General features: G+C 43.0%; 1 protein-coding gene across 2 annotated transcripts; it reads left to right on the top strand.

Moving 5' to 3' along the window:
- Positions 1-5833: 5833 nt before the first annotated feature.
- Positions 5834-11382, top strand: zgc:152891 (uncharacterized protein LOC767741 homolog). 2 transcript variants are annotated; one of them, XM_067229218.1, is made up of 15 exons: positions 5834-5970; positions 6492-6665; positions 6787-7033; positions 7403-7484; positions 7672-7761; positions 8079-8194; positions 8350-8522; positions 8725-8868; positions 9073-9276; positions 9510-9596; positions 9699-9868; positions 9966-10087; positions 10398-10498; positions 10628-10798; positions 10983-11382. In XM_067229218.1, exons 2-15 carry the CDS (start codon positions 6507-6509, stop codon positions 11160-11162), a joined length of 2046 nt encoding a protein of 681 aa, XP_067085319.1. In that variant the 5' UTR covers positions 5834-5970; positions 6492-6506; the 3' UTR covers positions 11163-11382. The 2 variants fall into 2 exon arrangements, with proteins under 2 accessions (XP_067085319.1, XP_067085320.1); XM_067229219.1 differs by having other exon boundaries at positions 10927-11382.
- Positions 11383-12995: the final 1613 nt, after the last annotated feature.

Genomic DNA, 12995 nt, shown 5'->3' with positions numbered 1-12995 from the left:
GCCATTGCATGTCCTTTTATGGGAATTAACGGGGCGTTTACCTATGCTAAATAGGAGCAACGGGGCACGAGCTTTCAATTTACGACATTGGAATTCATCATTCTAAGAACACACCTGGGAACAATTCTAAAGTAAATCTTTATACATCACAAAGTGTGCGTGAAAACCAGCGTATGCAAGCTTTTTGTGCATACGCAACGTTTATGTAAAAACTTTGTGATGTATAAAGATTTACTTGACGTGAGAATGTGCGGGCCGTCACGGAAACTTTTGAGCAGACGTGAGAATGTGCGGACCGTCCGCAAAGTCTTGTCTGGCTCTGTAACATGGCGAATTCTAACTGAAAAGTGCCGAAACTCACCAAACATTACAAAATAAAGTTTCCACTACTACGTTTATGACGTTGACTATTCAAAAAACATAGAAATAAAAGTTTGATCATTAATGTGGATGATCACATCAAAATGCCAAAACCCAAAACGGGAACTGCTATATAGCCTTCTGTTTAATCCGCCACCACTTAATAACATGTTAAACTTGAGGTTGTCAAACGAATGACAAAATCACTCAGGAAATGCATGTCACGCTAATACTATAGCTGCCATGCTGTTACGATGTGCCACCACTCGTTTCTTCATTTAAAGTTTTACATCGGACCATTTCTTCTTAATTTCTGCCATGGTCCGGTTCTCTGAACCCAAATCATTTATGGCCCTATAATAATAATAATAATAATGATTTTATTTGTAATGTACTTTACATTTAGCTAAATCTCAAAGTGCTACAGGTTAAAAACAAGAAAGGACGCAAATAGTGACAGTTTTCCCCTCCGCCGACTTTCTTTTGTCGGTAATACCTGACAGTCCATGACAGGCCGACAAACAGGACACAATTTCTCGCCTCCACCTCTGTTGTCAGAACCTCGATCTCACAGTCGAGGCATTTATTCGAATAAATACGGTAATTCAGACAAAGAAATGACCTCAGGAGCGCATTTATAGGCCATCTGCATATTCATTTATGGGAGGAGGCAAGGCGGGGTCAGTGTCTCGTTCACGTGCGGTCAATCTCACGTTGATTGTGATTTATAAAGGAAAGGTGCGCAGGACCTGGCGTACGACCGGTTTTATACATGTGAATATTTCTGTGCGTAGGTACTTTTCGAGTTTTGGCCGTACGCCATCTTCTGGTATGAAAGCTGCGCAATCCTTTATACATGAGGCCCCTGGTCTCTATTCAAGTTACGAACCAAAAATACATTTTGTCGCATAAAAAATATCAAATGTATTGGACACTGCTTTGTTCACGACAGAGCCATAGAAAACAATGAATATTTGTATATGGTTCTGGTTCACGATACATACCTCCAGCAAGGACAAACATTTCTCCTGCTGAATTGTCACGAACGTTAACGCAAGTGTGCAAAGTGCAGATCCAAAGAACTCCACCAGGTGGCTCTATTACAACCATATGCAATAACAACTGTTCAAGTATGTTGACATACACTATAAAGCAGGGGTGGGGAACCTTTTTTCTGCCAAGGGCCATTTGGATATTTATAAAATCATTCGGGGGCCGTACAGAATTATCAACTTAAAAATGTGCCTGCTATATTTGGTCAAACATTTAATTAACTCACCCCTAATGTGATGGCTGGAACTGCTTGTCTTTGGTGAGGTTTGTGATGTTAGCTGGCACGGATGCAGCCTGCTTTGAGTAGGGGTGCATCGAACATTTCTTGGGGGGTATCATGATTACGGAAAGGGATCGTATTCTTTTTCATATTGCTACAATTTTTGAGACTGCTTATCGATCTGAGTGTTAATCAGGCGCGGAGCCATACGTTGTAAACATTGGGGGCTTAGCCCAAACCAACAACGTATTCTGGGTTTGATTTGCTAGAAAGGAATTCCACAATTCCACAAGGAATTCCAATTTTTTTGTACATTGGTACGCAACGCTGCGCGCCTCCACGGTCCTCCTCCACATATTAAAATAGTGCTGCTGCCAACGAATAATGCACCTAATAATATGGTTCCTGCAGTGCCATGGCGGGCCGGACCAAATGAATCACAATGGATTTAATTAATATTTTTTGACACTGATAAACAGTAAAAGACTCTTGTCAAATTGTCAAATTGAGAATAAATCTCACAAATTGATCTAATGAATAGATTGCATGGGGAACATTAGTAAACAGCCATTTTCAAGTCTTGCCACAAATTCTTAATTGGATTGAGGTCCGGACTCTGACTTGGCCACTCCAGGAAATGAACACTGTTGTTTTTAAACCTGTCTGGCTTTAGCTTTGTGCTTGGGGTCGTTGTCCTGCTGGAAAACACATTTTCTCCGAAGCCGCAGTTCTATTGCAGACTGCAACAGGTTTTCCTCCTGGATGTCTGTGTACTTTGCAGCATTCATTTTACTCTCTACCTTCACAAGACTTCCAGGCCCTGATGCAGAGAAGTATCCCCACAGCCTGATGCTGTCACCACCATGCTTAACTGTAGAGACGGTGTGCTTCTGATGATGTGCGTTGTTTTGTCTACACCAAACATAACGTTTTGTGGTATGGCCAAAAAGCTCAATTTTGGTCTCATGAAACCAGTGGCGATTTTAGACCCTTTTTAAGGGTGCTCAAGCACCCCTAAATTTCATCTCAGCACCCCTAAAAAATAATAATAATTAAAAAAAATTATATACATATTATTGTGGGCGGAAATCCCGGGGGGGACAGGGGGGACACTACCCCCCCCCCCCAATCCTGGGAAAAATATGATTTGTCCCCCCCAATAAATCACTGTAAACATAACTATGTAATTTCAACAACATTGATAATATGCAATGAAAGGGCTTTGCTGATTATGGACACAATGGCGCTTTTTGAAGTTTAAAAAGATTTCGAACCCCGCCCTTGGTCCCACAATGGTTTGATCCACAGCCCCAGCCCTCAGCAGTGATGCAGGTGCGTGTGTGAAAATCGGACAGTATCTGTTTGTGTCGTTGGTGGCTGATGTCCAGTAAGTAGTTGTAATATCTGACAAGGTGACTTGAGTGTCTACCATTTGAAATGCACGTGGCTAACGTGAAATTAATCCAGTTAATCGCACCATAGCGATTTCACTATGTTGGCAGGGTTCACACACACTAAACTAGCTGCATTACAAACAAACCGATAGAGAAAACATTAGCTAGCACTATTCCATTTGGCGTCGTCAAAAGATGGAAACTTTGCTATCGTCAATTTAATCCAAGATCAGCACGGATATTGTAGTTCTTCTAAATCCATTTGCCATGCTTAGCGATACTGAACAGAACTATACTATATTCTACCATTGTCATAATTATCTTAAATGGTGTCGTTGCAAAAGCTAAATCGTCTCTAGGGACTTTGAAGCACCTGTGTGCCGATCTGGAGTAAACTGGCTATAACAAAGATGATGGCAAATACCACACAAACGGAATTGGGGCTCGCTAGCTGCATATTCAGCTATTCTGGGAAGCCAGCCAAATATAAAACCAAAACATTAATTATATTAAAATGACAAAAGGTTGCAGTTTGCGTTGTGTAAAGGGTGAACTCATACAGCTGTCAATCCAGCTGTCAATGCAATCCGTTTCACCTTTCCTAACTGACTGTCTAGCTACCTGGTAGATCGAAGCCTATTCTAGAAGAATGGTAATAAATGATAAAAGCCCATCTCCTACTGTAAATAACCTGTACATTGTGTGTGCGGCCAGCATGGTAGAAAAATTGCAGAAAAAAGAAAGATGGACATCAGAGCATTTCAGGACACCAAAACGCAAAGAAATAACCCTAGTGGCCTAATTTCAAAGACTATTTGATAAAGTGTTCATAAAAATGATGTGAAATGTGCTAAAATAAGTTTGTTGAGTCTCTTGTTTGGCAACATGACGGGTTCCTCTTCTCTAGACTTGTAAAATAGGGACATAATTGGACAATGCCATGGATACCCCCACTCTCAACTTAAACTGGTGACTGAACCAAGATTAATTTGAGGCAATGGTATTGTTGTTGTGATTAATTGTGTAGTATTGGGTACTGGTAGTTAGGAGGATGGCAAACATCTTATTTCTTTTCTAGGAGACAGTGAGTCAGTGAGGGTGGTGAAAGGGAAAGAGCCAGGGAGAGACTTCAGATGATAGTGTCACAGCCATGGCAGGATCGGGGGTCAACCTTTTTGCCAGCAGCACCAGTATAGCAGACAGTGGCACAGCACTGTCTAGTCACCTCAGTGGTGGCACAGAACCATATCAGCCACACCCACAATTTATAGAACCGCAGACTCTTGCCAACAAAGTGTTGACATTTCAAGAGAAATGGTTTTGCGATTTCCCCCGACTTTATGATGGTTCAATTGAGATTATTTTAGATGAGACTGCACCATGCCCATTGTAATTACATAAACTGCACCCATACAGTGTACAGTACATACTGGCCTTTCTTGGTATTGCTGGTTGTAAATACTGTACACCTGCATTCATACTTGACTGATAAGAAACACTACTATAACTACATTTGAACAAGTTGAGACAACCCTTCAGTTACTAACTATAAATGATCCAGGAGTATTAATTATGGTTCCTCAATATACATTTAACATATTACAATGTAGGCTGTGTTACAGCAGTCATTTTGGTGTCCCCCTCAGAAATTGCTCTTGAGAAAATGTCATATAATTGTCCCCCCCAAAGTTGGTAGCAGATTTTCGCCACTGTATCATTTGATTCTCATGAAGAAAGGGGCATCCTTCGTTTTTTCATTCATTCAATATTTTGCATAATAATACATAAATGTATTCATTGTTATCGAGCGAAATTAGGGATTTATTTACAGGCATGCAAACTCTTCACTTTTAGGTGAGACTCACCTTTTTGAAAACAAAATGAGTAACCTACGTGATTATCTACGTGATTAGGTAGCTAAGACTGGTGAAGCACCCGGGCAACTGTTGTTGCATGCAGAGACCCTCCCTTCTCAACCATGGAAGTCTGTAACTCCTTCAGACTCCTCCCTGACTAATGAAGGTAGTGCAAGTTCAGTCAGGCAAGACAGAACCCTGCACTCGTGCTCACGTATGTTCCACTATGTTCCGCCACCACCACTAGTGTCTGGACTGTAGTACATTTATCATCTGTAAATAAACATCACTTTACTCATCAAGGTCTCTCCTGATTGAAATGCTCTTATCGCTAACGCTCAATTTGAGGGCGGCCTGCTCTAAGCAGATTTACAGTTGTGCCATACTGTTTCTATTTGTATATAATTTACTTACCTTTACTGGGATATCCAGTGCCTTGGAAATGTTCTTGTTTGCTTTCCCTGATTGGTACATTTCAATAACTTTGTCGTAGATTTCTTGGAACATTCTTTTGTCTTCATGATGTCGTTTTTGTCAGGAAAAAGTGTACCAAATATTGAACCTTCCAGATACAGGTGTTTTTAACCTGAAGTCACTTGTAAACCTTGATTGCATACAGGTGATCTTCTTTCAACTAATCTGAATTCTAAACATAATTTGTAGCACCGGAGTAGATTTAGGTGTGTCAAGGGGGATGAATGCTTTTGCAATCAATTCTTTTGTGTTTTATATTTGTGATGATTTATTTTGAATTTGAAATACATTTGTCTTTTTCTGTTGATCAATGTAAAAAAAGCCTAATTAATTCCATTGTGATTCAATGTTGTAAAATAATAAAACATGAAAAAGTATACTTTTCGTGGCATATTGTCATATTAATAGTCTAATATTGTTAGTGATGCAGGGATAACGTCAAACACATCGTACATCAAACATCAACCTCTGGGGCACAGCCGAACTCGAAATAATTTGTTTAATTACCGGGAAATACTGTACAGACACTCCCACTCAGATGTGAGATATGAACCGCTGTTGACGCAGCGAACTACGAAAGAGGACGTTGGATGCCTGTTACAACTCTCATAACGTAAGTTTCCTCTTCGATGTCTTTTGTTTTTAAAATGTGGTCAAACTGAACTAATTAGCCCAGGTATTCATGCATAACGGGCACGATGATAATGGTTAGAATCTACTGCATCTTCGTAACCAAAACTCAGAATTTAGCGAGTCGAAATGAGCGATCAACGTCTCAATCTTTTTTTAAGTTAGATGGTACAACGCGAAAAGATTAGTCTTGGAGAATCCGTTGACTGAAAATGAAATAACATGAAAGAAATGATTTAACTAAAAAAGCCGGTTTTATTCTTTTATCGTCAGATGCAGACAGTATATAAAATGTTTAGCCTACAACATGTAGGCGTATCGTAAAATAATAACGTGTATAGCACATCAATGCAATTTCACATCGTACACAAACGCAAACAAATGTAACTCATTAGGGGCGCATATAAAGCCTAAATATTGCTCTTTAGTTTACACATATGTATGTCGAAAGTCGATTGTAACACCGTCAAACACTTGTTTGGGATTCATTCATGTATCTAACAGGAAAGGGTACGACTCATGGCCAGTCCTATGGAGGAATTCCAGGTGAGCATTCATACCTCACCTGGTCTCACCAGTGGAACCTACAGCAGCCTGTGGATAGCTCTGATTGGCTCAGAGGGAGAGACCCTGCCTCTGTCTATAAGCTTAGCCAACCAGCACCTCCTCCCTGGATCTGTAAGTTTCTCCCCATCACATCAGTTGTCAAAATGTCAGAAAACTGCATCAAAATGACAGGAAGTTTTGTGTGTGGTGTGCTGGCCCACACTTTCTTGTGTTGTTTACCTCTCTGTCCCAGGTGTGTGTGGTCAAAGTAAGGTCGGCTTGCCCGCTGGGGCTTGTGGTCCTGGTGAGGTTGCGGTTGGAGCCCCGACCAGGCTTCCCTGACCTGCCCTGGAAGTGCTGCGGGGTGGGGATACAGAGGCTGGGGGTGGGTGGGGTGGATGGGGAGGGGCAGCCCCAAGGGGGGGACGCTGGGGAGTTCTTCCCCTGTGGCAGGTGGCTGACGTCTGCAGAGGGTGAGGTAGAGCTGAGGAACGGAACAGGTAAAAGAAAAGAAAGAAAACTTACTGAAGGAGTAGGAACTAAATGGGGTGTATTGAAACAGATGAATGTCCTATGCCAACAGAGAAGTGGATGTAGCCATGCTGATGTCATGTACCAAAGGCAGGAAACAGAAACCTAGCTTGCAACTAAAGAAGAAGTGAAGAAATGTCTTAAATGCTTACCACATTGTGTCCAATAGATACTGTGTGTGTGTGTGGGTGTGTGTTTGCATAAATGTCTATATCAATGCATGTGTGTGTATGCATGTGTAGTGTGTGAGTGTGTGTGTGTATTTCCTTGTGGATAGATGGGTATCTGGGTATGTAATTATTCATCATATTTGTCTATAAAGACTCTTAATTCCACAGTATGTTTGTTAAGCTCTGAGTCGGAGCTGAAGCTGAGAGACCACAGAGTCACAGAGATGCAAAACAAAAAACAAAAGATTGGGTACTACTTCTCCTTCCTCTAGAAGATCATATTTCCTAGCTTCCTCTATCTCAGCCCACCACCAACCCAGCCTCTGCACGTACAAAAAAAAGAAAATATAAAAATAAACTGTGTACCTTCATTTTGCTTTTGGCTAAGCAATCAGAGTTCAATTAAGACCTGTCTCATAGCATGGTCTGTCTGGTAGGTGGCGTGTGTTTATCGAGGGAGCTCCACATTGTGTGGATGTGTCGTTGGTGAGCCAGTTGGGGCCCAACCTCAGCTACACGAGACAGAGGTGAGCTCTGCCAAACAGATGATTTGGTGATTAGAGATACTAGAAGTTAGAGAGGATCAGTTTATTAGAGATGTTAGTAGTACAAGATGATTCGTTTATTAGACATGATTGTAGTTAGAGATGATTAGTCCATTAGAGATGTTACTTGTTAGGTGTTAATAGCTAGAAATGAATAGTTTATTAGACATGTTAGTAGTTAGGGATATTAGTAGTTAGAGAGCTTTACTCTAATCTCTTTTGCCCCCTTCTCTCTGTCCACTTGTCACCCCCCTTTCTCCCCCCCCCCCCCCCCCCCCCTTGTTTTCCTTCTCCAACAGTCCTGGGATCAACCTACACTATCTGAGAGGTTTTACTGAGAGAGCTGAATCCTGGAGAAGCTTTGAAGAGCTGGACACCTTTTTCAGTCACAACGGGAGAGAGAATTCCATTGCAAGTATGACTCATGCACACACACAAACACACATATGCAAATAGACTTGACTTGCATAAAGAACACTGTTGTCAGTATGACTCTTATACACACAAACACATAAACAAAATTGCAGAGACATATTTACACACTCACACGTGCCACTTCCTCTCCATCAGAGTATGTGCAGGCACACTGGAGAGAGGACTGGTTCTTTGGTTACCAGTGTCAGAATGGCTGCAACCCACTCATGATCCGGCAGACACGCCTTCTCCCACCCAACATGGCGGTCACCTCTGACATGCTCCGCCCCTTTCTCCCTGAAACCTCTACTCTGGAACAGGAGCTGGAGGTATGGAAGATTCCTATACCCACACTCCCACATACATACCATGCTCCCCCTTCCACCCCCACTCACTCTCACCATACACAAACACACCATTCTCATATTCTCATGTTCCTTTCTGCCTGTGCACTTTTTGTCATCAAAGGGTCACGGGGAACATTAAAACTGATTTCTGTTTGTGTATGAATCCTGTATGTTTGTGCAAAAGAAAGGGACTATTTTCTTGCTGGACTATGAGGTGCTGGAAGGTGTCCCAGCTAACGTGATCAACGACAGGCAGCAGTATCTCTCTGCTCCCCTGTGCCTTCTGCACCTGGACCAGCAGGGAGAGCTAAAGCCTGTTGCTATCCAGGTAAGCCCAGACCACAAAGAGTTAAACTAAACACACACCAGTCATTGTTTTGCAGCCATAGGCTTACACTGAGCTACGGTTTATAATACTTGCTTAACATGCATTTGACAGGCAACCTTTTCTTTCATTCCTCTAATTTATTTCTCTTCCTTCCATTATTTCCTTCCATTATTTTCCTTCTTTATCCATCCTCCTCCCCCCCAGCTTCAGCAGAACCCCGGCCCTCAGAACCCAGTGTTTCTGCCCTCTGACCCTGTGTGCGATTGGTTGCTGGCTAAGATGTGGGTGCGCTGTGCAGACTTCCAGTGCCACCAGCTGGCCTCCCACTTCCTCAGGACTCACCTGCTGGGGGAGGTGTACTGCACTGCCACCCTCAGGCAGCTACCGGAAGTGCACCCCCTGTTCCAGGTGAATAGGTTACCATAACCAACAAACTCTGATGCTGTTCATACACTCCACATATGTACACTGTTATTACTGTTGTAATTTTATGCTATTGTAGATTAGTAATGTAAATAAATAGTATGTTTAACTGTGTTTGCACCGTCTACCAAAATAAACTGGAGCGGGGGGACATGACTTGACAGTGACTGGTTGGTTGTTGTTGTTACTGTTGTGGATTATGGTGACCCCTGTGGTAGCTGTTGATGCCACACATCAGAACCACACTTCAGATCAACATCCAGGCCAGGGCCTCACTGCTGGCCCCCAATGGCGTCTTCGACAAGGTACAGGAAAAGTGTGAGTGAGTAGATGACCAGTGGTAGTAGTTGACCAGTGTAGTGTAGATAGTAGATGACCAGCAGCATGTGTGTGTGTGTGTGCACCAGGCCATCGGCTGTGGGCTGGCCTCCCTGCCAGCGATGCTGTCTCGCTCCTCTGCCCGTCTCAGTTACCGCTCGCTCTGCGTACCCGACGACCTGGAGGACCGGGGCCTGGCCGCGCTGCCACGCTGCTACTATGCTCAGGACGCCCTGAGAGTGTGGAGTGCTCTGCACAGGTACACATACACACACACAAGGACATGTACAACTATACACATGGATACACACTCACACGTAGAGGCACGCATGTTCTCTTGCATGTCCTCTCCGAAGGTTTGTGCTGCGCTTGGTGGAGCTGTATTACCATGGAGACCAGTGCGTAGAGCAGGACACGGAGCTGCAGAGCTGGATCATGGAGATCTACACACATGGCTTCCTGCAGAAGCCCCAGTCAGGTGACTTCTACAGGGCCCTCTGATTCTTTCCACTGGCCAATCCCACTCCTTCCACTAGCCACTCCCTCCACTAGCCACTCCCACTCCCTCCAATAGCCCCCATCTTTCCGTACTTGTTAATAGTCACTCCATAGAAATGCATCATATGTAATGATGGTGTATGATTCAGTTTCAATGCATTCAATTTACAACAGGATTGGGGTTTAATTTGAAAAAGTGACATTAAAGACTTTTGTTGCAAATGGCTTCTTATGACCTGTAACAGGTGACCAAAAAGAAAATAGCAATTTTGAAACACTGACTTTTTCAGGCTGCCCTCAGTCATTCCAGACCATGATGGAACTTACCAAATTTGTTACCATGGTAATCTTCAGCTGCTCAGCATTGCATGCTGCCGTCAACTTCTCTCAGGTGTGTGTGTGTGTGTGCAACACTTAGAACATGAAAAATGTCCATGACAGCATGACAGATTCATGAGGTGTGTATCTGTGCATATCAACAAGGTCATTAGATTTCTTATAACGTGTGTGTTTGTCCCAGATGGACTTTGACCTGTGGATGCCCAATTGCCCGGCCTCCATGACCCGGCCCCCTCCCCAGACTAAGGGCACGGTAACCGAGGACAACCTCTTCTCCTTCCTGCCGGAGGTCAACTCCACCTGCAGCGTCCTCATCACCCTGTCTATGCTGTCCGTCCCTGCTGCAGACTATGTAAGATCACACACACAGGCATACTCACACACATAACAGACATTTACAGTGAACTTGCACACACAAACACACATTCCTCACTCTCTCTCTACCTGCTTCCGTGGCTCCCTGTTCTCCCTCGGCTGCAGAGTAGGTATGATCACACACACGTACATACAGTACATAAGTTCCTATCCTCCTCTAGGTGCCACTGTGTCAGTACCGGGAGCCGTTCTTCAGCACCGGCACCCCCTGCAGGCTTGTGGCGGAAGTGCAGGCAGAACTCAGGGCCATTGCTGATGACATCGCAAACAGGAACCGAAAACTAGAGGTTCCCTACCCGTACCTGTCTCCTGACCAAATAGAAAACAGTACAGCTATATGAGATGTTGTATTAAATGTGGTATGTACACGTGCAGACCCTGCATACAGGCATGCTAGTATGCACACACATACGCATTGTATTTCAAAAGTATGAAAATGAAGACATGACTTTACTTGTTTTATGCTTTGTATGTTACAACTAACTTGCTTCTTTTACGTCATGTAATTTTGACACCATGAACTACTTTGCCTTTCCTTGGTGAAATAAACAATCAAACACACACAGTGAAGTTAAGCAGTTTACCTTTAATTAGTTTGCTGATATGCAGTGCTACGCAATGCTTAGGGAAATCACCCGCCCGTCCAGAGATGCAAAACTAGGACATCAAACACAGACAGAAAGGCTCTAATATCTGCTGTGGAATGTCACCCAGCTTCCTCATCCCGTTTCCTCTTTTCCCCACTGAGCTGAAAGATAAAGGCTACCTCACTCAACTTTCCTCAACCTTATCGATCTCTCCAAAAAGGCGATGTCATAGTAGACGTCATGGTAGATAACGGGAGGTAGAAATGGGCTACATGAGGGAAATTCATAAGGGATGTCACAGAAGATGAAGGGGGACTAGGTGGTTGAGAACGAGGTTCAAATTTCATGGGAACAGCAACTCGTCACCTATTGCAACAGAAACCTCAATTATCAGAAATCCAACGGCATCAAACTGTTGCTGCTTAAAACAAGCAACATATGTGAACATTCGTAAAACCAAGTCATCACACAATTTGTTAAAAAAAAATATTTCATCTAGTGAAGTTATACATGACAAACAACTGATATACTTAAATCCTCTTAAGAGGCCAAATATAGCTTATCTTGCCATCCACCGTAATGCATTCAGTTAGCCAAAACTGGCCCTATGATGGTGTCCATGAGGAAGTTAATTCCACATAATACTTAAAGGTTCATTGGTAATCAACGGAAGAGTGTAATCCTTCATTTATTGATCGGGTAGGTTGAGATACATGAGGTCATAATAGATGAAAGGAGGTAGAGATATGTGAGAGGATCTCATAGGTAATGTTACAGAAGATGAATGGAAGTGGACATAACGTGCTGACAGATGTGTCAGATGAAGGGAGGTAGAGACACGTAATATAATGTCAAGGGGATGCCACAGAATATGAAGGGAGGTTGAGATACGTACGTCACAGATGAGGAAGGGAGGTAGTTAAACATAAGTAATGTCAAGAGGTCGCAGGTCTTCTTGTCCTGCATGTCGCTTTGGATTAAAAGTGTCTGCTAAATGTGTACAATATCATTTATATCACAAGTCACAGCAACAGCAAGCAGTTTTCCCTGTTAAACAGTTACAACAAAAAAAGTCACAAAGTTTAAAATACTGTCAATACAGATCTCAAAACAGTTCAAACATGCAGAAACAACTAGGACAAATTAATTGTGGCGGTTTTCATGGTGACATAACCATTCCATGCAACCAGGACGATGAAGGAAACAAGGATAAAATCTGAGAAATTAAATCCAACTTGTAAAGGTAACAAGGCGACATCAAGGTATGTACAGCATAGCTTCTCCCAGTGGCGCTCAGAAGATATACTGTATATGATTTGAGAACTGTTACTATACAATAGATAGCATACAGTGACAGGACAGCTACTTCACTTTCCCATAATGCATGGCAGTAACAGCATGTCACATGATTGCACTCATTCACACAGTCCTTCCTGTCTCAGAATGAAATGTTACAGGGGGGTTGTCTTTATATAGCCCAGAGAGTGTGTGGGGGGGGGGGGGGGGGGGGGGAGTGAGGGAGAGAGAGCCCTCTGTGTCCTTCTTACATCAAACCAGGTTAATTACCTCAAGTAGAGGTCACATATG

The sequence above is a fragment of the Osmerus mordax genome, chromosome 25, assembly GCF_038355195.1.
Source record: "Osmerus mordax isolate fOsmMor3 chromosome 25, fOsmMor3.pri, whole genome shotgun sequence".
NCBI lineage: Eukaryota > Metazoa > Chordata > Actinopteri > Osmeriformes > Osmeridae > Osmerus > Osmerus mordax.
The sequence above is the reverse complement of the archived record's forward strand: the minus strand, read 5'-3'. Positions and strand labels throughout refer to the sequence as shown.